At 38.2% G+C, this 26,776-nt stretch overlaps 1 protein-coding gene across 2 annotated transcripts in view; it reads left to right on the top strand.

Moving 5' to 3' along the window:
• HHIP (hedgehog interacting protein) overlaps positions 1-23,454 on the top strand; it is a 110,845-nt gene extending 87,391 nt beyond the window's left edge. The window contains exons 12-14 of one of the 2 annotated variants that reach the window (XM_068989521.1): positions 18,209-18,357; positions 22,056-22,184; positions 23,012-23,454. In XM_068989521.1, the coding sequence (XP_068845622.1) occupies positions 18,209-18,357; positions 22,056-22,184; positions 23,012-23,022 (289 nt within the window). In that variant the 3' untranslated portion in view covers positions 23,023-23,454. Of the gene's footprint in view, positions 1-18,208; positions 18,358-22,055 lie in introns of both variants that reach the window. The other variant, XM_068989520.1, reaches the window with a different exon arrangement.
• The last annotated feature ends 3,322 nt before the right edge of the window (positions 23,455-26,776 follow it).

The following is a 26,776-nucleotide window of genomic DNA, read 5'->3' as shown; positions in this document are numbered from 1 at the left end:
TTAAAACGCCACCATGTGAGTGAATTTCTAATTCTTTCTATGCTAAGTTAACCTCACGGGCCCATGTGCAAATTGAAATCCCCAAATTTCAAGTCTCTTTTAGGAGAAAAACATTCCAATAATCCAAAAAGTTTACTAAAAGCATTCATTTAATTCCCCTTTAAAAATATTTGTAGGTTATAAATTGTGTATGTTTTTCTGAAAAAATCACTGACTAACAAATGGAGATTCTTGTCCTTTTTCCACCCCAGAAAGCATTCATTGTCTTTCGTAAGAAAAATATAGGTTGACGTTGGTGTTGCAGAACCGAAAGGGATAATCAATGCTAAATGGTCTGTGATAGAGGACATCATATATACCCATCTGTCACACAGCGATAATGATAGCTTTCCTTCTCTATTTAACAGTATGCATTTTCTTTCACAATAAGAGAAGTACGCATCTACACGCTGTAAGGGTTCTTTTCCTCCTTGAGTGTCCTTCATGAGAAGCAAACTAACGAATGAAAAAAAAATCAGAAATCAGATACCTTGGTGATTATTGAAGTTGGCGATATTAAGAACAAACATCAAACCAATGTTAATTCATAAACTAGCAGCCTTCTAACGATTCAGAATGCATTCTGGGGTTTCACTCGGATCTAATGCCATTCGTTTTGAAATAGCCATTGTTATTCCATTATGTTTGTCAAAGTTGATACGGTTTTGCAAGCTTTCTGCTGTATTACTCATTCTAAAGGCTTCTCTCTTCCTATGGATTGTTTAGTCTGTTGGTGGTGAGTTGAGGTGAATGTTACACCTTCAGTCCATTATTAGTGTCTAATTACCAGGGTTGCCGTGAGGGGCCTTGGCTCTGCAATCTCGGGGCCTCCTCTCGTAGGGTGGTCTCAGAGTGACATACCTCAAAGGCCTGACTTTTCACTGTGGTGCCTGTTTCTGGTGAGTCCTGTCACGTGTGGGGCCAAGGTTAAGAGGTGTGTTTGGTTTTGAGGAGGTGGGGGGGCGATTAACAGAGTCCCAGAGACACCGTCCTTGTACACAGGCCTAGGCATACATTTCAAAATTAAACTGACTGTAAGAAAACAAATGTTTTCATAAACATTTGTTGGGAGCCGCATGCTGTTTCGATTTGGATGCCAACGTTTATTATTATAGTAGCTCTCCCGACACGAGTGGAAGGTCTGTATAAGCAGACACTTTAGTATATGTGAATGGGGCTATTTTGGAAACATGAGCAAATTACTACCCTCACAATGTTAATAGGATGTCTGCTTCAGGGCACAACTGCTTTTCTAAAACACTTAAGGGAGAATTTGAAGAAAGAGCCTCATCAACCAAAAAATAATAATAATAATAATCCACAGATATTTCTTGTTACAACAACTACCTCATTCCAATTAAAATCTTAGATTAACTGTATTCTTGTGGAGGAACCCCAGACTTGTTCAAATAATGTTTTCAGAATAAATTTCAAGTATCAGTTGACTCATGGCTCTAAAAGAGGAGAACTATAAATCATAGAAATCTTATATTCTGCATTGTGTCATAGACGTTCCATTCTTACACACCATAAGATTTGTGTTTTCTCTCTTTTTTCCTGCACACACACACACACACAACAAAATGAAGCTTGTAGACATAGCAGTGGAAGGAGAGGAGAGGGTGGGATGAACTGGAGAGTAGTACCGTGTGTAAAACAGAGAGCTCGTGGGAAGCTGCTGTGCAGCACAGGGAGCTGAGCTCAGGGCTCTGACATGAGCTAGAAGGGTGGGAGGGGAAGGAGGCTCACCAGGGAGGGGATATGTGAATACATACAGCTATTCACGTTTGTTGTACTGCAGAAGCCAACACGACATTGTAAAGCAACTTTCTTCCAGTTAAAAATAAGTTTTTAAAAAGAAGATGCGGGAATTTATAAATGATATGCCATATTCTTGGGTCATTTTGACAAGATCGGATGGAGGTCCCAGCATTACCACCTCCATCTGTAAGGACAGTCTGGTCTCAGGCTATCTATTGTTTGAGTTCTTGGCCGCTCAGCGGTGTCCGACTCTCTGTGACCCCATGGACAGTAGGCCACCAGGCTCCTCTGTCCATGGAATTCTCCAGGCAAGAATACTGGAGTGGGTTGCCAATTTCTCCTCCAGGGGATCTTCTCGACTCAGGAATCAAACCCACATCTTCCACGTCTCCTGAATTGCAGGCAGATTCTTTTACCCACTGAGCAACCTGGGAAGCCCCCAGCCTATATGTTACTTAACTATTGACATAAATGTAAAATCCTTTACAGTGGGCATCCTTCTCAGAAAGGATAGTTTGATAGCCTATTATAAAAAAACACAAATGCCATTGTAATCAAAGAAAACTTCCATGAGAATACAACCAGCTTTCTCTACAGCTTAACTAGGACATAGGAGATTTTAAGGGAAAAGCAGAAAAGAGACGAATATTGCCTCCATCTTAGCATGGGGATACCTTCAGAGGTAGAAAAATTAAGTCTCATGGCGGAGTGGAGTTAGAATTGAGTCAAAGCCAATCTCCCAGTTTACTGGCCCACCTCACTAGGTCCCCTGAAGCCTCGAGTATTGGGTTCTGCGTGCCGTGGTCTGGGACTCCTTCAGCCAGCATGTCAATGCTGAGCACGGGAACTGGGCCATCATGTTAGTTTCATTTAGTAGTGCCCCCCAAGGCTGGTTAAGACAAGAAGTTAGTTGATCCTGGCAAGCCCAGTAGTCAGATGGTCTTGTCTCTGAATCTTGGAATGTGGACGCCACCACACTGCTCCTCTGCCTGTCTATCAAGTGCAGGTGAGCATTCTGCTTCTGCCTCACAGAGCGCTGTGAAGATAATATAATGGATTTAAAGCCTGTGCTGCTCTTTAGTATCATTGGTGCTCATTCCATGCACTCAAGGATTATTTCAGGTGATTGATCTCACAACTTTTGAGGTTGTTTTAGTGCCAAAATTGGGGTCAAGAGGTCCACAGAGTTTTAAAGAACTCTTTGTAACCCCATGGACCTTAGCCCACCAGGATCCTCTGTCCATGGGATTCTCCAGGCAAGCATACTGGAGTGGGTTGCCATTCCCTTCTCCAGGGGATTTTCCTCACACACGTATTGAACCCAGGTCTCCTGCATTATAGGCGTGTTCTTTACTGTCTGAGTCACCAGGGAAAGAACTCTGAGTCTAGTTTTCAATTGTTCAGGTCATGTCTTAGAGGCTTGTTCTTCGTTAAATCTTTTCAGAATCACACAAGTGCTCCTGAGGAGCAGAAGTGAAAGAATTCTAACAGAGTTATGAATTTACCAAGCTTCATTTTTATAGAATGCAAATCTTTTCACACTATTGAAAAAGATTCTTTAATTTTTGTATCAAATGAACTGAAACTAAAGGCCCTTTTTTGACCTGGAAATATTTCCAGGGTTATTTCTCCAGGAATTTGTAAAACAACATCATTCTTAAACATACTGAGTTAATTACCATGTACCCAGTCTTTTTCTATTTTAACACCTTGCTTGTCTATTATACCCACTCAAATCACACAGCCCATTCCCTTAAGAAGTCTGTAAATTAACAATGCAAATTCCCACCTTCAGAGGTTATTTTACAGAAACATCCCATCTCCAGACTTCTGTATGACCAATATCAAAAACTGCCCTCATGCCTAAACCAGGGTGTCTATGTATTTATGGTTTTACTGTTCATGTACCAGCTGCTAAAAGAAAAACTATGACTTTTAATCTCATCTTGAAATCACTCCTAATTCACCTAAACCCTTGCTGTTTAAGGACTGTTGCTGCTAGTAACAACAGTTTGCAATGTTCTTCTGTTTAGGTATGGGTTATTTGGAAGTCTGAAAACTAATAAATATGGTGGTATTAATATTAAAAAACCCTGCTCTTCTGTATCCTCCCCAATATGCCCCCCCCTCACTGTTCTTTGTTTACTTGTTTCTTAATATCTTCATCCTACTACTTAGTATGCTGGATGCTGAAGAGTGCTTTTTTTTTTTTTTCCACCAAAAAAAATCACTTCATGAGAGGAAATTGGTTCTGTTTATCCTTCGCATATGTCTCAGGGAGCTGGCAGGCAGCTCTGCCATCCTAAAGAAAGCCATGCATAATGGAGAGGGTTTAGCCCAATAAGCCAGTCTAGTCCCAACTCATCAGTCGGAGTTTTATGCAAGTGGCCTCCCTAGGCTGATAAATCCCCGCAGTGCCTGTTGACCCAGCTGCCAGGTCCTCTTGCTGCAGGCGGTGTTTTCATGGCCACCCTGACAGTAATACAAACTGTTTAGCAGCTCCATTGACCTTTCAGCTATTAACAGGGACACAGGCTCGAAGAGGGACTCGTTTTCAAACATGACAGAATTTCTTAACACTAGAGATCATGAACAAGTATATGCCTTATAAAAATCCATTCAGTGTGGTGGATTTGAAGTAAAAAAGACAAGGGAAGCATGGTCCACATTTTTGCTATGGTTTTTCTACATTTCCAGTCACCAAAAATGGCATACACTTATGTGCCTGCTTACATTTTATTCTCAATATGCTATAGCTTATGTTGTGGTGCGCAATATTTTTAGCTAACAAATCCTTCCTAAATTTCCAGAAGCATCTGAAAATTTAAAGATATATTACAAAAGAATGGGATAAGATAAACTTTTAATGAATGGATGAGAATGCATACATAATATATGGTAATGGTCTAAGGATAACTGGAATTTTATTCATTCTTTACCAAGACTTGTTGTATGTGTATATATGTACACAGACATACTTAAAGACACTCAAATAGTCCATACAAGACTATGTAGCACCATCACCTATTTCAAGGTACATACAAAATATTGTATCATAATTTATTTAAAATTTTTATTGAAATGATCCTGTTATTTTAAAAACCTATACTATAAGACTTCTTATATTTAGATCCTATTTTCTGAAGATGTCACATGTGACCACAGTATTCAAGGGAATTTTCTGCTTTATATTAATTATATGAAAGTGAAAGTGAAGTCGCTCAGTCGTGTCCGACTCTTTGTGACCCCATGGACTGTAGCCTATCATCAGGCTCCTCCGTCCATGGGATTTTCCAGGCAAGAGTGCTGGAGTGGATTGCCATTTCCTTCTCCAGGGGATCTTCCCGACCCAGGAATCGAACCCAGGTCTCCCGCATTGCAGGCAGAAGCTTTACCATCTGAGCCACCAGGGAAGCCCCTATATTAATTATATAGTCGTCCTTATACTATCAATTTTGAATGTTGGTATATCAATTCCTAGAGTAATTGTACAGATTGCTATGAAAACTTGATTAATTGTCACTTACAAGTGGCATTTGTTAGAAAGGCAGAAAATGGAGAATATAAATAGCTAAAATTATATTCTTCAAAAAGAGACTCATTTGATGAATCAAAAACTTTTAAAAGCATTTCTTTTTTTCTTTTTTGTTTATTTTGTTAATAATTTATTTTTTATTGAAGGATAATTCAAAGCATTTCTTTTCAATATCCATGTTTCTTCCCTGCCTGGGACAATGGTGGAAATCTGTTATTACCAGACCTTCTGAATATCATACTTTTATTGTAAGACAGTATATTATCAGATATTACAGTTCTTGAGATAAAGACAGATTTAATCTTGCATGGAACAGCCACATAAATTTGTAAAAAATGCTTGCTAGAGGAAGATGCACTTTCTAAAGAGACATATTGTACCCTAGCATCATTTTTTTTTTAACTAATTCACTTTACTTGATTTAAAAAACTCTTGCTTAAATGCCTCGTTTTTATCAATATTGACAAATGAATCGAAAGGTGTAACATCAAAATTTGAAAAGTTGGCATCCTAATAGTCTTCAAAGAGAATTTAAGCTGACATTTTTGTGCTATTTTAAAGGATAGAAACTTGTTTCAAATCTTACTTCCCATTTAAAACATTGGTCACCAGTGTTTCTTATTTAGTGTCTAATATTTTTATCACTAAGTTTTTAAATTAAAAAATTTTATTTTGGACATAAAATTCTGAACAGAATTTGGTTCCTTCTTTATATTAGGATGCAATTGCATTGACTTTTTATTGAACCCTAATTTTTCAGTTTTTATTTTCTTTCCTATCAGAGTAAGTCTAGTTATACAAGATTAAATCATGAGATTTAATGAGTCTGCAGGTATCTTTGGCTTGTCTCCTGTGTGCAAGGTATTGTATTATGTATTATGAAAGTGAAGTGAAAGTTGCTCAGTCATGTCCGACTCTTTGTGACCCCATGATCTATACAGTCCGTGGAATTCTCCAGGCCAGAATACTTGAATGGAAAGCTTTTCCCTTCTCCAGGGGATATTCCCAATCCAGGGGTCAAACCCAGGTCTCCTGCATTGCAGGCAGATTCTTTACCAGCTGAGCCACCAGGGAAGCCGAAGAATATACTGGAGTGGGTAGCCTCCATTATGCGTTATGAAGGGAGAATATACATGAGGATTTGGTCCTTTTCTCTAAGGAGCTTATTTTTATCTTAAATCAAGAGATTGCACACATTGTCTAAAACATTAGCAATGTTCTCAGAGATAAATATTGCCACTCTGGAACAACAAAATTATGTCAAAACATGGTATATTATAAATTGCCAAATTAATGGTCCAGAAGCCAATATGTACCAAGGTGGGTAAAAGTCACCATAATTTGGCTTCACAGCAGTCTGTTCTGCTATGCTGTGATTTCCTTTCAGACTAATTAACTCACTTATAAAAGAAAAGGATGGTTGCATAACATGGAAATTATATAGCTTTCCAAGCCGCTAAAGCCAGAATGACAGAGGAACAAGGCCTCAGCCTGACTTGTCCAGGCAGAAGGAGCCTCCCCAGTTGAGTTAAAACAAGAAAGAAGCATGGCACTGAGTTCCCCCACCCAACCCCAGGGCCATTGCATGGCTCCTCGCAGGTTTCACTTCCCCCTGAGATCAAAGCCTCGCTTCTATGGTTTTTCGTTTTGTGTGTGTGTGTGTTTTAATTAATTTTTATTGGAGTATGCTGCTGCTTCAGTCATGTCCGACAGTGTGACTCTAAGGACTGCAGCCTGCCAAGCTCCTCTGTCCATGGGATTCTCTAGGCAAGAGTACTAGAGTGGGTTGCCATGCTCTCCTCCAGATCTTCCCAACCCAGGGATCAAACCCGGGTCTCCTGCACTGCAGACAGATTCTTTGCCACTGAGCCACCAGGGAAGCAGTTGCTTTATAATGCTGTGTTAGCTTCTGTGTGCATCAGTGAGTCAGCCACACGTATGTATGTATGCCTCCCCTTTGGACTTCCTCCCCACACAGGTCACCTCAGTGCAGTAAGTAGAGTTCCCTGTGGTACACACCAGGTTCTCATTAGTTACCTGTTTTATACTTGCATGCTGTCATTCAGCCGTATCTGACTCTGCGTGACCCCATGGACAGTGGCCCACCAGGCTCCTCTGTCCGTGGGATTTTTCAGGCAAGAATACTGAACAGTGTGGGTTGCCATTTCCTCCTCCAGGGGATCTTCCCAACCCAGGAATTGAACCCATGTCTCCTGACTCTCCTGCCTTGGCAGGTGGATTCTTTACCACTGAGCCACCTGGGAAGCCCCTATCTATTTTATACATAGTGTCAACTGTGTGTGTGTGTCAATCCCAGCCTCCCAATTCCTGCCGCCCCTCTCCTTTCCCCTTTGGTATCCATATATTTGTTCTCTACATCTGTGTCTCTACTTACGCTTTGCAAATAATATCATGCACACCATTTTCTAGATTCCACATTTATGCATTAATATACGATATTTTGTGTGCTTCTGATAGTCCCTGAGTGACTCTCTCCTCCACCTGCAGGTGACTCTGGTATCCCCGGGATACCCTCTCCATGACACCGCATTTTACTTTTGTTAGTGTCTTAGGTACAGAGTTGCATAGATCTTGAAGAGTCTGCTTCAGCTCTATTTTTCCTATAAACCTTATTTTTATTATACAATACAAGATTTTTCAGGAACAAGTCCACTGAACTAAAGTGAAATGCCTATATTTCTAATAATTATAGTAGACCAGTTTCTGAATTAAAGACATAACAAAAATAGTACAAGAAACACCTAAGGCAATTTAATAAAATTGGACTTTGTTTCTCCCTGAAAGCAAACAACCTTATCTAGTTTCATTAGTCATTTCTCCTAGGTTCTCCTTTCAAGGAAATATATACCTTTTCATTTCCTAATTTTCCCCTGGAAATAAATGCATTGAGTTAAGCTGATAAAGTTGAATGAAGGCAATTCACACACCCTTTTAGATACTTGTGTATCTTGGTGGTGGTGTTTGGATAGGGAGGTTAATAAAGGGCCTGAAATACAGTGCCTAGCTCCATTTGTTCCTGAAGAGGACCAGTTGAGTAAAAATCTATGCTAGAAAAGAATTCCAGATTATCTTGAATTAGGCTGTGTGAGAGTCATTTCATATTTTCATCCATGTTCTAATCTTCTAAATTGGGAGTAACAAGGTCAGCCCTATCTCAGAGGATAAAGTTGAATATGAAATTACTGGAAGGTGTAAGTGGCTTCAGTATCTGCTTTTATTCGGGTTGCATCTTTAACTATTGAACAAAACTGAGCAGGTATTTGTGAACTTTCTAATAATCTCATTAACACTACCGCACAACTGCACTCTTTTCACATGCTAGCAAAGCAATGCTCAAAATCCTTCAAGCTAGGCTTCAACAGTGTGTGAACTTGAGAACTTCCAGATGTACAAGCTGAATTTAGAAAAGGCAAAGGAACTAGAGATCAAATTGCCAACATCTGTTGGATCACAGAAAAAGCTAGAGAATTCCAGAAAAACATCTACTTCTGCTTCAGTGATTGTGCTAAAGCCTTTGACAGTGTAGATCACAACAAACTGTGGAAAATTCTTAAAGAGATGGGAATACCAGACCACCTCACCTGCCTCCTGCAAAACCTGCATGCAGGTCAAGAAGCCACAGTTAGAACTGGACATGGAACAACAGACTTGTTCAGAATTGGGAAAGCTGTAAGTCAAGGCTGTATATTGTCACTCTGCTTATTTAACTTATTATGTGCAGAGTACATCATGTGAAATGCCAGGCTGGATAAAGCACAAGCTGGAATCAAGATTGCTGGGAGAAATATCAATAATCTCAGATATGCAGATGACACCACACTTAGGGCAGAGAGTGAAGAAGAACTAAAGAACCTCTTGATGAAAGTGAAAGAGGAGAGTGAAAAAGTTGGCTTAAAACTCAACATTCAGAAAACTAAGATCATGGCACCTGGTCCCATCACTTCATGGCAAATAGATGGGAAAACAATGGAAAGAGTGAGAGACTTTATTTTGGGAGGCTCCAAAATCACTACAGCCATGAAATTAAAAGATGCTTGCTTCTTGGAAGAAAAGCTATGACCAACCTAGACAGCATATTAAAAAGCAGAGACATTGCTTCACCAACAAAGGCCCATCTAGTCAAAGCTGTGATTTTTTCCAGTAGTCAGGTATGGATGTGAGAGTTGGACTACAAAGAAAACTGAAGAATTGCTGCTTTTGAACTGTGTTATTGGAGAAGACTCTTGAGAGTCCCTTGGACTGCAAGGAGATCCAACCAGTCCATCCTAGAGGAAATCAGTCCTGAATATTCATTGGAAGGACTGATGCTGAAGCTAAAACTCCAATACTTTGGCCACCTGATGCGAAGAACTGACTCATTGGAAAAGACCCTGATGCTGGGAAAGATTGAAGGCAGGAGGAGAAGGGGATGACAGAAGATGAGATGTTTGGATGGCATTACCAACTCTATGGACATGAGTTTGAGTAAGGTCTGGGAGTTGGTGATGGACAGGATAGCCTGGCGTGCTATAATCCATGGGGTCGCAAAGAGTCAGAGACACTGAGCGCCTGCACTGAACTGATGTATGGAAATGAGAGCTGGACAATAAAAAAGGCTGAGTGCTAAAGAATTGATGCCTTTGAACTGTGGTGCTGGAGAAGACTATTGAGAGTCCCTTGGACAGCAAGGAGATCAAACCAGTCAATCCTAAAGGGAATCAACCCTGAATATTCATTGGAAGGACTGATGCTGAAGCTCCAATACTTTGGCCACCTGATGTGAAGGTCCGACTCATTGGGAAAGACCCTGATGCTGGGAAAGACTGAAGGCAGGAGGAGAAGGGGATGATAAAGGATGAGATGGTTCAATAGCATCACTGATTCAACAGACATGAGTTTGAGCAAAGGTGAAGACGGAGATGGTGAAGGACAGGGAAGACTGGGGTGCTGCAGTCCAGGGGGTTGCAAAGAGTCAGACACTACTGAGTAACTGAACAACAATAGCACTAGGCAGTCCAGCAAATATTGTTATATTAATGCATATATGTGGAATCTGGAAAAATGGTATAGATGATCTTATCTGCCAAGCAGTGATAGTGACTCAGACATAGATAACAAATGCGTGGACACTACGGGGGAACAAATGTTTGGACACACTATGGACACTCCTGTGTCTGAGTGATCACGTGCTCAGCAGTTAAGTCACAGACCTTAGAACAAAGTCAGCCTTGGACCCAGAGAAAAATGCCCAAGCCTAGCCCCACTCTTCAGTGCCTTTCAGAACAGAAAAATGCAGTGGTTTGAGAAATAAGGTAGAGCACTGGTTTCCCCATTCTAAACCTGAATTATAGAAATATACAGTACAAATTAATAATGTTTAATATGATCAATAATGTACATAACTTCAGAGGTATTCTTGAATTTGTTTTTTTTTCCTTCATCCCAATATCAGGGTTACGGAGGACATACATAAAAAGATTTTTCTAAGTGGCCTACATGTGATATAATATCAAAGAAGGCATTCTTTAAGAATGAAATGAAAGCAAGTAGCTCTTAAAACGTTCAATTTTTTGATAGATCTCAAACGGTACTTGAAAAATATTGTTAGGAAATGTGTATTGCCATCTATATAGCCATGAAGTCCTGTAAAACAAGTTTTGCATGATTACACAGACACAGATTCCATAGTCTCTGTTCTCTGACCTGGAATAGGATCGTATTATGAATATATAAGATTCCTCACAGCCAAATTGAATTTGTATGGTGTATTATCATTTTAACAGGTGCTACAAAATGGTTATATGTAGTCGGAATCCAAACTTCTACTCCTCATGGGTAAACTGAAACCTAGAAAAGAGAAATGTCAACATGAATAAGAAGAATTTAGTGACCACTCAAACCAAAAAAAATTATCCAGACTGAAAATAAACAAAAATTCCTTTGTATGTTGACCTTGGAGAAAGACCCTAAAATGAGTATTTAGAAGATGACACAGTATTGATATACTAGTGCTCATTCCCATGCCTCAAGCTATACAAATGGGAAAATAGGAAAAATCTCACTGATCATGAGAAGGTTTCCATTTTCTTAATTTTTTTTGTGAGGCAAAAGGGCTGAGTCAGGATTTTAGAACCAATGCATGTTTATGGATTATCACCTACGTATCCAAATGCTTCCAGAGTGAGGAGATCCATTAAGCCATCAAATCTGGTGGTGCAGGAAGGCTGCCTCCTTGTGCAGAGGTCATTTTCCGTCTAGTCAAAAATTCCAGAATATTCTGTCCTGGGAGCTGCTGACCACATTAATTTATGGCCCCCCATTAATCACCATTGGCTGAGAATGGCCCTAAATTAGAAAAGTCCCTCTGTAACTTGACTGTGCACGTGAATCTCTTGATAAACTGAGTGAAGTGCAGGCTCTGATTCTATGGGTCTGGGGAGGGGCCTGAGATTCTACATTTCTAACAAACTCCTAGGTGGTGCTAGGCCTGCTGTTCTGTGTCACACTGAGTAATAAGAATTTGGACTTAACAGTTTTGCCTACCTCATGAGAATTGGAAAAAACATGAAAATAGTTTTGCAAAAAAAAAATAAGGGAGCTGCCATTAACTAAAATAGAGAAGCTCCTCCCTCCTTGTAGAAGGATCAGGATTGTGTGCATGCCAAGTCACTTTAGTCGTGTCCGACTCTTTGCAGCCCTATCAACTGTAGCCTTCTAGGGTCCTCTGTCCATGGGATTCTCCAGGCAAGAATACTGGATGGATTGCCACGCCCTCCTCCAGGGCATCTTTCGGACCCAGGGATCAAACCTGAATCTCTTACGTCACCTGCATTAGCAGGTGGGCTGTTTACCACCAGCACCACCTGGGAAGTCTGAGGGCCAAGATTGAGGTATGGATATCAGAAGCTCAGTTTGGACTATGTAAATAATGCTGAAGTCACACATACTACAATTCTCCAATTGCAAATAGTAGACAGAAATATTTTCTCTATTCCTCCTTAGAATTTCCATTAGGATCCTTTTATTATTCCCCATTTTATAATTTTTGGGGTTCAGTGGTAAAGAACCCTCCTACCAATTCAGAAGATACAGGTTTGATCGCTAGATCAGGAAGATCCCTGGAGAAGGAATGGCAACCTACTCCTATATTCTTGCCTGGAAAATTCCATGGACAGAGGAGCCTGGCAGACTACAGTCCATGGAGTCACAAAGAGTCAGACATAACTGAGTGACTAAACAACAACAATTGCATAATTTAATTTTCTGCTTTCTATTATGAAGATGACTAGTTGTCAAAAAAAGGAAAAGAGTTCTGTAAAGGTTTTAGTTGTGAGGGATCGCTTTTGCATCGGTCCTAACGTGACTGTGGATAAAGGAATAAGGGGATTCCCTGGTGGTCTAGTGGTTAGGACTCTGCTCTCTCACTGCTGAGGACCTGAGTTTGATCCCTGGTCAGGGAAATAAGATTCCACACGAAAAAAAAAAAAAAAAAAAACACGAGTAAGACGGTTCTTACATCACCTCCTAAATCACCTCAAGCAGAACGTTGTCTAAGAGAAGCTGAAGAATAAGCTCATCTTCTGAAACTGTCAACAATTCAGAATCTTATAAAAGAGTATTACTCATGATCAGTGTACCTTGTTTTACAATAACATGGATTTAAGATCTGAACCCCTTAAAAAAATTTCAGAATGTACACTTTACTTTTTATATAAGACACAGTAGATCAGTCTCTGCAGCACTCACTCTGAAGATCAGGTGTGCTAAGACAGAACTTATCCCTGTGCATCCATACAGATGGATAGAGACTTCCCATTGATTGAGTCAGTCAGTTATTAAATTAAAGATCCTAAAATTAAAATCTTTAACCCACTACACAGAGACAGTCACCATTGGCCTTCGCTATTCACAGAAAGTCATCATGGTATGATGTGTGTTATAAATTACTTCTTGAGTTTCTCAATTTTCTCCTTTATTTCAAGAAAGTATCTAAAGCTTTGTACTACTACACAAAATGAATCAAAGTAGATTTCTAAGAAAATGTCTTACACTTCTGAAAACAGTGCTTTATAGATTAGGAAATGTTGGGTAGATTTCTGCACTAACCCTGTAATGTTTTATTATTTGTCATGTGTAAAGGGGTTAGGAATTGTGTTTTTCGAATTAGGAAATTTAAATTAAGTTTCTGAGAATTATGGAGAATAACTCAACAAATGGATACCATATATTCTTTATTAAAAACCTAAATATCCTCTTAGGTAAGTTTCCTGTTTTAAAAGCTATCTCAGACTTCATTCAGTAGACATAAGGCTCTAAAAGTTTAAAAAAATAAAACTTTTATTTAAAAAATAAACTTCTCTGTTTAAAAGGAAAATACTATTTAAGCAATTCTTATTAGGCCTATATTAAAATGCCCAAATTCCCAGTTCAATAAAAATTAAGAATGAAAAATGAGTTTATCTATTACAGGTAGAAATATACTCTAGATTTGTGTTTAGATCCCATCTAGGTGTGTATATGTAATAATTTTGAAATACAAGATGGTCTATTTCAAGGTGACAATAATAATAAGGTTCACATTTACTTCTTCTATTTCCTTTTCTTAATTCTTATTTATTCCATGTAAAGGAAACTTACTTCTTTCAGTGGAAGGAAGAAATGTCCCTAGGACAAAGAGTGTGTGTAGAGAAAAGAAATCGTTGAGCTCTCCAGCAATCTTTGTCAGGCTTTGTCACATATATTACTAGAAAAATGAATTTTGATGTGTTGACTTAATTCCCAATTGGAGGAGAAAACAATCATATCTCTTTATGTCTTGCTTACTTCTTAGCCTGTTGTTTATTTGTTACAATTACAATTGGTATAAAAATACTTTATTTAAAGTGCATTTAATTGTGCCTTGGAAGAATTTTGTAAGACTTGAGTTGATTTAGGCAACAGAAAGAAATACAGTGAGTTTAGTTTTATGCTTATGATATAAAAGTATAGTGATTCAATTTTAATCATATGCCTCCCCTAAATTGTCTGTTCCTAATATCATCACTCAGTAGAATTTTAAAGAACCAAACACCCTTTTAAAATTACACTCATTTCATTCATTCAGCAGATTTTTAATAAGCATCTTGCATGTGCTGTGCACTCTTCTGGGTCCTGAAAAGACATAAGAGAAGAGAGGGAATTATTGGTCTTCATGGAATTTATATTCTAGATTTGAAAAAGTTTCTACTGTATGCATTTAGTTCAATAAACATATTGAAATTCCATGGTATTTTCCTACCTCCTAGGACTATAAGTAGTTGAGGAGATAAAATGCTTTGGTAGCTTAAAGATCATCTTTCCATAGTATCCCTCAACCCTAAATTAATTGCACCCTTGTCTGTATTCCTAATAACTTCATATTCCCCTCTATCATAACAAAGATCCTACTGATGTGTTTGCCCATCTGTCTTCCCCACTGTGGTCTCCATGAGGATCAGGATACTGTTTGGTTTTTGTCTTCCCCCCAGGAAAAGTATAGTCCCTGGCAGTCAGTGGCTAGGCTTGAAGACTTTTATTCAGAAAACTTTTATTTCAATGGGGAAGGGAAAGAAGAAATAGGACTCCTCATTCCTTAAGGAAAGTGAGGTCCAATAAGTGATGGGCTATGTTTGATGTACACTTTCATGTTCAAGGGTTCCCAATAGAATAATAGTTTAAAGGCAGGGGGTGGATTTTAACATGCTAAGTGAGGAATGTTAGTTGTCAACTTCATAAAAGAATAAAGTTATTTTTGTAGGTAATTAAATAAAAATTTAAGGGAATCATGTTTATATATGACAGCCACACAGTTTTATATAAACAAGCCCAAGCATGAAGCAATCACATCTACAGATAGATAAGCATTTGCTCTATCTTAAGCAAAATTTAAAAAAAAAATTAGAATTCCCTCCATAATCTGAGTTTACACACATTTAAATGTTTGGTGAAAATCAATCAAACTGTCTAACTGGAGGATCATCCGGGAAACAAGGATCAGGTATCCTGCCCCGAAAAACCATACTTGTGAATCCCTGTGCATCAGACTGCCTTATCTGTTCCCAGTGTATGTGGCTCAATGACCCTATACTTTGCTTCAAACAGGCAACATCTTCTGGTTGTAGCTGATCAAAGTCACTTACATTCTTGATCACATGGTGTCTTCTCTTTAGATTCATCTGCTCAGGTGTAAACCATATAATCAAGAAGCATGTGAGCTATGTTGACTGAACATTTTCCATCGCATGTACCATATTCCTGACACACTCTACTTCTGGGTCTCTTTTCTTGAATAAATTGGAGAGAGCATGAACAAATGAAGTGAAACGAAAATCATTAGTTCACATGTAACATTTGTTCATTAGTAACAAATGAAGTGAAAACGAAGATCACTCAGTCATGTTTGACTCTGCAACCCTATGGACTATACAGTCCATGGAATTCTCTAGGCCAGAATAGTGGAGTGGGTAGCCTTCCCCTTCTCCAGGGTATCTTCCCAACCCAGGGATCGAACCCAAGTCTCCCACGTTGCAGGTGGGTTTTTTATTAGCTGAGCCACAAGGGAAACCCAAGAATACTGGAGTGGGTAACCTAAATAGAACTAGATAAATAGAATCTCAGTTACCAGGAAAATGTGAACAATACCTGTTTACTGAATATCACTCAGTAAATGTGGTGATCTGTAATTCAGAAGAACATAACGACTTCTGAGAACTGCTCTTCTGATGGTCAAAATGCCACCATAGTATCTCAAACAAGAATTTTATGTGAGGGAAAAATTGAGCAGACTTGGGCTATTCAAAATAAGAAAGCAAAGATTTTTCCCTCACTTTCCTTGGCCATTTAATGTTTTCTCCACCATATCACCCTCTGCCCTTACTCCCAGAAAGAGCTCCTTGGAGCAGGGGGTGGTGGGGAGAGACAAGGAAAATATTAGGTAGTGTGTTCAGAGTGAAAATGTAGAATGTCTCAAGTACCTTCACATAAACTGGACCACTTCTAGATTTAAATAAGAGGTTGAGTCAATTTAAGGGAGTTTTCTGAATTGTCACAATAGTTGCAAAAATCAGTAATTTATTAAAAAATTTTTTTTATTTTATATTGGCGTATGGTTGAGCAACAATGTTGTATTAATTTCAGGTATACAGCAAAGGGATTCAGTTGTACATATATAGGTATCTATTCTCTTTCAAATTCTTTTCTCATTTAGAATATTGCAGAATATTGAGCAGAATTCCCTGTGCTATCCATTAGGTTCGTATTAGATATCTGTTTTATATATAGCAGTGCGTACATGTTCATCCCAAACAACACTTTCAACAGAGAGTGGGTTTTCATTGGAGAGAGGAGCTAAAGAAGTCACTGGATATTTTAAATATGGTTTTGAGTCATTGTAGAACAGTCTCAGATCAGACCTCAAATTATTATCACAGTTCACGTTGCCATGGGGCATAACAAGATAACCTGTCTCAAAAAAACTGAGGCTTCGGGGCCTAATTATTTGCTTCTCTCAGAAAGCTGTATCATTTACCTCTATGGTGGTCCTGACCCATAATTATCACCTTCTTTGTTATGGTACTTAAGGACTCCAACTGACTTGGCCTTCTTCACGGTGGTGATTTGACTGGTGATGAAGCGTTTGTTTACATTCCTTCCCTGAAAAGAGCTTTCTCACCACACTGAGGCGCAGGTAGCAGTGACTGATAGCAAAGGGCCATTGCAAATTTTTTCTCAAAGATGAGGTAATGAGCAGTTGGGGTCATGCTTCTAGCGGGAACCACCTTGAAAGATAACCTCTCACTCAAAAACATGAAGACTTATGACAATTTTCTGAAGGCAGCTTGGTCCTTCTTTAAATGATGGCAGTTGTCGAGCAGTTAAAACAAAATCTGTGACTTTTTACGTGACACATAAGATACTTTTGTTTGCTACTATTAGCATTCTTTTTTCTTTATAGCAGGATAAAATAAAATTATAAAAATATGTATGTACACATATACACATACATATATAAAAATCTCTCTATTTAGATCATTTATTGCATAGAGAGTTTAAACTGTGAGTCCAGAAACACACATGTATTATTTATGTCCTTTCAAGACCAGTCATTCTGGGACAAAGTATCTCAAAAGAAACATGAAAATGAAATAAAAAGCAATTTCAAAGCTTTTTAGGCTACAAGCACTCATTTTAATGACTGCCTTCAGCCCCCTAATATTGCCAAATATGCCTATTTTTTCTATTCCTAAAAACTTTTGGAGTCCTGCAGAAAAAAAAAAAAAGCTCTAAAATATCCATACATCTTCATTTTTTAAATTGTAATTGCTAGGAATTCTTAGATGCCAAAAAATTGTGTGTGTGCCTAGTCGCTTCATTCATGTCCTGCTCTTTGTGACCCCATGCACTGTAGCCCACCAGGCTCCTCTGTCCATGGGATTTCTCCAGGCAAGAATACTGGAGTGGGTTGTCACTTCCTTCTCCAGGGCATCTTCCCCACCCAGAGATCAATCCCGTGTCTCTCACGTCTGCACTGCAGGCGGATTCTCTACCACTGAGCCACCAGGGAAGCCTCACCAAAATATTGGTGTAATGTAATTACATTTTTAATCAATGAATCTTGATCGTGATAAAGTTTCTTAACCATGTTTAATGTGTTCCCTTTGGTTCAAAACTGGTTATTTTGTTTTCTCACAGGTGTATGTTTTCTTAGAAAGTTGACGACCTTTCTGTCTGAGTGACTTAAAAGTAAAATTTCCATAGAAAGGAAGAGACATGCTTTGTAAGCTACAAAATCGGTTGATTTTATCCCAGTGCTGATTTTCAACCAAAATGCACTTTTGATTTTGTCTTTTGATGCAGACCTCTGATGCCTGAGGAATGCAGGGCCGTGGTCCAGCCCGCCCAGACCCTAACATCTGAGTGCTCCCGGCTCTGTCGGAATGGCTACTGCTCTCCTACCGGAACGTGCTGCTGCAGTCCTGGCTGGGAAGGGGACTTCTGCAGAATCGGTTAGTATTTCTGTTGTCCCTGGGAAAGAGAGGGCATGGGACAAGCTCTAGGAACTCAAGACCTTAACGTTAGTTATTTTTTCTAGAATGATCGAATGTTCAAAGCTGTAGCCATTTACTGGAAAATAGAGTGACCATATGATCCAACATGCCATTTTTAAGTATTTATCCAAAGTAAGTGAAAAAAGGACTTCAAAGAGATATTTCTACTTGTACACCCATGTTTATAGCAACATTATTCACAGTAGCCAAAATATGGAAACAATGTAAGTGACTGTCAATGGATAAAGAAGATGTTATATATATATATACACACACATATACATATGTGACTGTTATTCAGCCGTGTAGGAAATCTTGCCATTGTTGACAACACGGAGATAGACTTTGAGTACAGTATCTTAAGTGAAAAGGCCAGACAGTAGATAAATACTACATGATATCACGTATATGTGGAATTTTTTTTTTAAACGTCACACTCATAAAAACAGAAAAGTGTTTGCCAGGGGCTAGGGGTGGGGGAAATAGGGAGAGGCTGATAAGAGGGTACGAACTTTTCAGCTATAACATGAAAAGGGGAAATTCCCCAGAGGTCCAGTGCTTAGGACTCCAAGCTTCCTGGGTGCCCAGATTCGATCCCTGCTCCAGGAACTAAGATCCCACAAACCGAGAGGTACAGTCCCCCCACGGAGAAAGGTGAATAAGATAAAACTGTAGCCATTTACAGTAACAGTAATGCTCAGCTTGTTTTTTAATTTATACATGAAGACTTTGCCATTTTCCTAATGTAAATAATTCATTTATGTAAGTTAGTTATAAAGACGATAGACTTCTCTCACAAAATCAAAAGTGAAAACAGCCCAACTGGATCATCCTTGGGGCTTTCAGTCCCGGATTTGAGATTTCAGACCTGTAGACTCACTGGAAAAGACCTTGATGCTGGGAAAGATTGAAGACAGGAGGATAAGAGGGTGACAGAGGATGAGATGGTTGGATGGCATCATCGACTCCATGGACGTGAGTCTGAGCAGACTCCTGGAGATTAGTGAAGGACCAGGAAGCCTTGTGTGCTGCAGTCCATGGGGTCGCAAAGAATCAGACACAGCTGAGCGACTGAACACCACCACCAATGACCTGTGTGTGCAGAGTCCCTTTCTGAGCGCCAAAAGTTTTCAGACACTCCATATAGGCCCTCCCTCGATTTGTTGCTTGCCTTCCTGCTGCAGTGCACTAAAATAGGGGATTCAGTTGGTATTTTTATAGGAAAGGGGACAATGCAGTTATCTAGAGTCATTTTATGAGATTTTCTTCATTCTTTTTGCCGCTCCCTTGTCAACCATCAGCTAGGTGTACAGCCACTCAGAAAGCAAAGGAGTTTCATCCCAGGGTTATTCTATCCTTTAACTTGTGACTTCCACAAATACACACAGTTGTCTTTAAATTCTACCTGTTGTGAAGACAGTTAGATTAATTTAGATACCTAGAGTTTAAGATGGGTGTGTTGAAAGAACGTTTTCAATAACCAGCATATATGTGTTATTTACAAAAGATTTCAAACATTAAAGTCTCTCTTGCTGATAAAATTCTAAGTCCCATGTTAATATTTAAAAGTATCAATCATTCATGAAGCCCATCTCTCTTTATTCTAAACATGTATTTGTTTCAAAATACTATAGCCATACATTGCTTACTTTATATATTGTCAAAATAATGTAGACAGTATTTAAAGTCACAATATCCCTTTTAAGCTTAAATTACTTCAGCACTAATAATATTATGTGACTGATTGATACCATGGTTACATATCTAGGAAAAAGGTATCATAATTGAAACAACAGAAATAAAATAATTACATTATTTAAAACAAATATTCATATTCTATATTTTTTCATTAGTTGGCCAAAAAATGAGGATCAGTGTTTAAATGCAGTAATATTCTAATTCCTGACGATATCTCTTCCCCCTGCTTCCTCTGATGCTTGATAATATCGTTTCTCTCGACTTCTTTTACCTGGTGTCCATTCTGTCTTATCCCTTACTTATATTTTGCTTATATTTGACTCTTAGGTCACCTCAAGTCATTGGATAAGAAAAATTTTTTGAGTGCCTGCTAGTAACAGTATGTTAAGCTGAGGGTAAACATAATTTTGAATATAGGTGGCTTCATATATATCATATATGATAATAATGTATGTATAAATGAAATAATAATATATGATATATGATAATATATGATATAAATGAAAATTTATATTTTATTAAAGTATTTTTCATCCTTTCATTAAATCAATTTAAGTACTTTGCATATATAAGATTAAACCAGAATCATTTTATTAAAGTAATATATATTTTGGGGTATTTTTGACCCAACCAACAATTTTATTCATATACTCACATAGTTTGCTCATCTCCCACAAATTTAAAAGACTATTGTAGTCTATTTTCTCCGTGTCGTTTCTTTCCCATCTACCAGCCACAGACCCCTAGATTTATTAATGCATTGGAGAAGGTCTGGAGAAGGAAATGGCAATCCACTCCAGCACTCTCGCCTGGAAAATCCCATGGACGGAGGAGCCTGATAGGCTACAGTCCATGGGGTCGCAAAGAGTCAGACACGACTGAGCAACTTCACTTGGAAAAGGTTAAAAGAACTGTCCCTGAGAAGTATAAGAATATGTATTCAAGGAATTTGATTCTATCTACAGTGGCTACACACCCAAGATTCATCCTGTCAGTAAGAGACTAAGTTATAGGCTCAATTTTATGTCTCCGCCTCATTTTAACAGTAAATCTTTACATTCCCTACCTATATTGTAGTGGTAAACATTCTTTTCTGAGGCAGTCCTGTGCTGGAGAGTACCCTGAAAAGGACTGCTCAAAATATCTTTCACTGGGCAACCTTACTACCCCCAAGAAAGGGCTTCAAGGTGTAATCAGAAATGAGACGTATACCGTGCACCCCCTGGGAACAAGGAAAGGGAAGAATCCAAGGGAATCCACATAATGGATCCTCCCTCCAACCAAAATAAAAAACTAACCATTTCTTGCTGTTACACTGTTGATGTTCCAGCCTCTGGGTCTTTCTCTCTGGCCACGGCCTTCCCACCTTGAGGTCCTAGCCAGGAGGAATGGAAACCAGAGGTACTTGGAAGACTTTCTGTTGGAGATGCCCTAGGGAAACGGAAGTTTTAAAGAACTGAAATTCTTGTTTCGATGTTGTTGTTCAGTCACTAAGTCATGTCCAACTCTTTGCGACCTGCATGGACTGCTTCACTCCAGGCTTCCCTGTCCTTTACTGTCTCCGAGAGCTTGGTCAAACTCGTGTCCACTGAGTCGGTGATGCCATCCAACCATCTCGTCCTCTATTGTTCCCTTCTTCTCCTGCCTTCAATCTTTCCCAGCGTCAGGGTCCTTGTTTTACATGAAGTCAATTCTGTAATGGATTGAAATTGTTTCCCATGATCTGGGTGGTCCGCCTCTCTAGAATTATCTCCCACTGTATGCTGCATTCTGGCCCCCAAATAATTGGAAGTCCAAAATCTTCTTTCTTTGTATTTATTAGCTTTGGGGTCATTTTGGGACTGCTCTTCTCTTTCCCTCCCTTCCCTTACTCATCAAATATTTATTGGCCTCATATTCAGTGCCGTTTCTGACCTACAGAATGGAACATGATTGTATTGCTCTTTTTTTTCTTCCAGCAAAATGTGAGCCAGCGTGTTGCCACGGTGGTGTCTGTGTTAGACCCAACAAGTGCCTCTGTAAAAAAGGATATCTTGGTGCTCAGTGTGAACAAGTGGACAGAAACCTCCGCAGAGTGACCAGGGCAGGTATTCTTGATCAGATCATTGACATGACATCTTATTTGCTGGATCTAACAAGTTACATTGTATAGTTTCTGGGACTGTTTGACTATTCCTTTCCAGTGGGCATTTATTTTTTTATCCTGTCATTAAAAAGAACAACTGTTATCTTGCTACACACTCCTGTGATTTCATTTTCTTTGATTAATTTAAAAGTCATTTCCAGAAATGTGCAGGTCGTGTGTGTATATTGGCATGTTTGTTCACATATGCACATATACACACACACTCAAAACCCCTATGCATGTGGTTGCATAACAGATGGGTTTTAAAAATATGTATTTCCTTGCGTGGAGTAATTTCCCCGGAAATTCCATTGTAAATTGGTAACGGCGTTTTTATGTCACCAGAAGAGATTATTCGACTTTCCAGGAATTTTCTGTCTGTAATCACTGAAGTCTACTTCAATGGAGTTTTAAAACATTACTGTGCAATCTGATGGATTGAATTTTAAAAGGCCATATTTTTATATTAATATTAAAGGACTGTAATGTGAGAGAATGTTTCAGCCCTGATTAATTTCTAAGTGGGCAATGGTATAAAATTGTAATCTGCATTTTTATCAATGTATCCAATTATAGAATGTTAACGCACTTACCTTTTTATTGGCAGAGAAATCTGGTTACTCTAGCTTAATTTCAAGATAGTTTTCAAGTGTGTTCTAATTAAATCATAACAGCATATTCTAAAACCAATCTTCCTAAAAGGTCTGCGTTTATTGTATAGTTTATTTAACAATAGGCACTGGGTTTGTGTTACATATTTATATTTTTTATTTTATTTTTATAATATAGACATCACCTAGATGAAACACCTTTACCCTGTCCTGTAAAATACTAAAGTTACATTTTTCACCAACTTAATTGGAAAGAAGGGGAGTGAGAAAGCAAACAGTCTTTAATGTGCTGTGGATCTAATCTAGCAATGTATCCTTGTGCCAACATGTAATCATTAACGACGGATGAAAAAGCAAGAAAACAGCCACTCATTATAAAATTCCAGCATTAAACATTCGTAAAATGCTTTTCACCATAGCAAGCCTGTCAGAGTATATGTGATTAGAATGTTGTGGGTTTCACACTGAGTCGAACCTCACTGGAAAAAGAGTTCACTCGTTTTGAACAAATCTTGCCTATGTAAGCTGTCACTTGTACGAATTTTTAATATGTTCATTCTTGCCAAATATGACTTTTAATGTGTACATTCCTTCAGAACTCAATGAAAATCCTCTCTGGTTCATGTATGAATAAATATCCTGTAAATGTTCTTTGGGGTTTTTCAAGAAATGCCATGTTCTAACTTAAACTGCAGAAACTCAGGTAGACGCTTCTCTTCGTGGTTTTTGAAGTCAGCCTGCCATGTTTGGATTATAAAGAATTATCAGGGCATTTTGCACCACTGAAGAAACATCGACTCATGACACGTGGGCCCCACTTTCGGTTGCCCTTCTTTAACATCTGTTCCTCCAGAATCTAAATTGTAGAGCAGGGCAGATTATACAACACAGATTGACTTCCCAAACCTACTCCTTACCTTTAAGAACAGGAGTGTCAATTTAAAAAATAAACAAAAGCTTGCAACTCATATTTGTTTATTGTTGGAAAGCGAGAGATTTGCAACGAAAGCACAGTGAGAAACCACCAAGTAGAAAGTTTGGTTAAGTACCCTGTTCTTGTCTGCCATATATGATTGCTTAAGTTTCAAGTGACCTCATGCCCAATGGAAATGGGTTGACAAGTCTTGGTTCAGTGCTTAGTGAACAATAGCCTGCATTAAAAAGTGCATGCATAATTTTGCACAATTTAGATTTCAATGGACAGTCTATTCAAAGACATCTCAGGATTAAATGAGCATGGAGACCAAATTGCCCTCTTACCCCAGAAAAGGGGTGGTCCCTTCTAGTCACACGAACACTTCATTGGCCCAGCAGTGTGGCAAATCTCAGAGTGAACCCTGCCGTAGCCCGCATCTGTAGGTTAATAGCAGTCTTTTGTCCCTGTGGCTTTCTCTTCATAGCCCTTTTACTGAATTCCATCACAGAAAGTTTTACAATTTAAAAAAAAAATGTCCTGACAACCATTTTTGTAAATGGACCCTACCATCTCCTCATCTCTTATTCAACGTGGGTGACATTCACAAAATGTGAGCTTCTTGTGAGGGAGCCAGCTGTCGAAACCTGTCAAATCGTGCAGTTTTATTACACATTCTCCTGTTCATAGTTTCACTGAAAACAATAAGGATACTGCCATATATTCAGCCAAATTAAAAAAAAAAAAAACACACAAAACAGCATTTTTTCTGACATCTTGAACCTTTCCATCTTTTCCAAAAGAATCTTTATAAAAGAAGAGATGTTCTATTGCCGTTAGATCTCCTATTGAAAAACATCTAGATTAAATTGACCAGACCCAGCTTTTTTTCAGATAGTCGTTTCCCAAGTGAAAGAGTCTCAAATGACTTAGAAAAACATATGTGCCCCAGGTATCATTGCCTTTTCTATGGGGAGTCATGAGAATAAAAGATCAAAATTTTCTAAAAAGAAAACAGATCCACTGACGTTACACCCCAGCAAAGACAGTCGTTGGAATCATTTCTTTCTGTTCCTAGGAAAGAAGTAAATAGCAAAGGCAGATTAAGACCCATATATTTTAAACTAAGGGATCATTTCAAAAAACACTTTTGACCTTTCTTTTCAAGTAGATTTTAAATAAGTATGTGACTGAGAATGATCTTAAATAATTCGTGATGAGAGGCAAGTAGGAATTGGTTAAAAAGTATGAGCTAGGGAAAAATAATTGTCTCATCACATGAATGGCAATATCTACTCAGTAAAAAAGCGCATAATCAAAATGAAAGAAAGTGTCCTCTGTATGAAATAGATATGGGCGGTAAAGATACAATAAACATAAAAATGTAAATTATTATTCCTTTTTTTCCATTCTAGAGCGTAAGCTTTGGGGATCAATTTAATGTAAAGCGCTATGGTGGTGGTTATAAAGAGTTGGGGCAAATATTTTCTGCCACTGCTTCTAACAAACTCTCGTTCTGGTTGATAGGACTTCGTTTCCTTGCTAGTTATTTGAGGTAAGAAGACAAATGAGTTTACACATCATTAAAGTGCAAAGAAAGGAAGATTTAAGAAACTTGAATAATGATGAAAAGGACTTCCATTTATAGCTTTCTTTTTGGAATTTCCCTTCAATATGACTATTGTAAAATATATCTTTTATTTTATCATAAAGAATACTCAGAAGTTTTCTCAGATTAATGACTATCTCCTAAAGAACAGCAAAGAAACCTACACATACAACTTAAATAGAAAGCCATTCTCCTTTTCATTTGTATATTTAAGAGTAAGCACTTCTCTATTTATTTATTTGAAAATAATTACATAATAATGTACTAACAATTTTTAACAATTTCATAATATTGTTTTTATCTCCAAATCATAAACTAAAAAGAAATCTACTAGGTTTAGGATCTTAGGTTGGATGCTGCATCTAGGGTCTTTCAAATTACACGTTAATTTAAACTGTATTAGTTTCTTTTAGTTTTGAAACATAAAAACTAAGACTAAATTTTTAAGAGGAAAAATAAGGTATATTATAGGCATTTCTATTTGGCTGCTCAATAAATTGAAGTTTCTGAGCATCCCTATAGAATGTTCCCTATGATATCTTTCTCTCTCTTTTTTCTTCCCCCACCCCCATACATCCCTTTTCTTGTTAACCTCTCTCATCTCTGTTTCTATTGGTTTTGACTAAACAGACATGTCTTCAGGACACTAACAAAGATATCTTAGAGCAGGTTGCTATTGATTTTGCCTGAAAAATTCCTCTCCTAGTACCACATTTGTTCAAACTCTAAATCATAAAGAACAGTAGACAGTTATAAACACAGTACACTGACCTATTGCAGTCATTGAAAAGAAGTGACAAAAAGTGTACATGACTCCCAGCCTAGATGCCCCAGCTCAGCGGGGGTTCCATCTTAGATGCTAGAAAGAATGTCCCCAGTCCAACAGTGTGAGTTAACAATAAGGAAAGATAGAGACTATTTCCTTTTCAAACAACAACCATCTCTATGGATGGTTGAATAATCTTAAGCAAGACTATCCCAAATCTATGAGAAAAAAATTAAATAGTCCCTCAGTGGAGACTTCAGAATCTTTTGACCCCACCCTTGGAATGAAACATGAACTTGGAAAGAACTCAGACCAAAGTTCCATGCCTTGAAAATGTACCCATTTCTTTATTATCTCCAAGAAGTTAGTGGGCCTGTTATGACTATAGAAAATACCTCTAGAAAGTTTCTCATTAGAATATCCTAGATAAATATATTCTATCTTACCTTCTTTCTCTTATCACACAAACACAAATGAGTCATACCTCTTATAATTAGTATGATACACAGAAGGTGAGAAATCTAATAATAGAAGCATTTTGATATTAAAGATATTAAAAACATGACCATAAAACCTGCCAGACATTAATCCTAACCAGTTGCAACACTTCTTCCTCTTAGTAGCCACTCATAAGTTTTGAAAATTGTCTTAAAAT

The sequence above is a fragment of the Capricornis sumatraensis genome, chromosome 17, assembly GCF_032405125.1.
Source record: "Capricornis sumatraensis isolate serow.1 chromosome 17, serow.2, whole genome shotgun sequence".
Classification (NCBI taxonomy): Eukaryota; Metazoa; Chordata; class Mammalia; order Artiodactyla; family Bovidae; genus Capricornis; species Capricornis sumatraensis.
The sequence above is the reverse complement of the archived record's forward strand: the minus strand, read 5'-3'. Positions and strand labels throughout refer to the sequence as shown.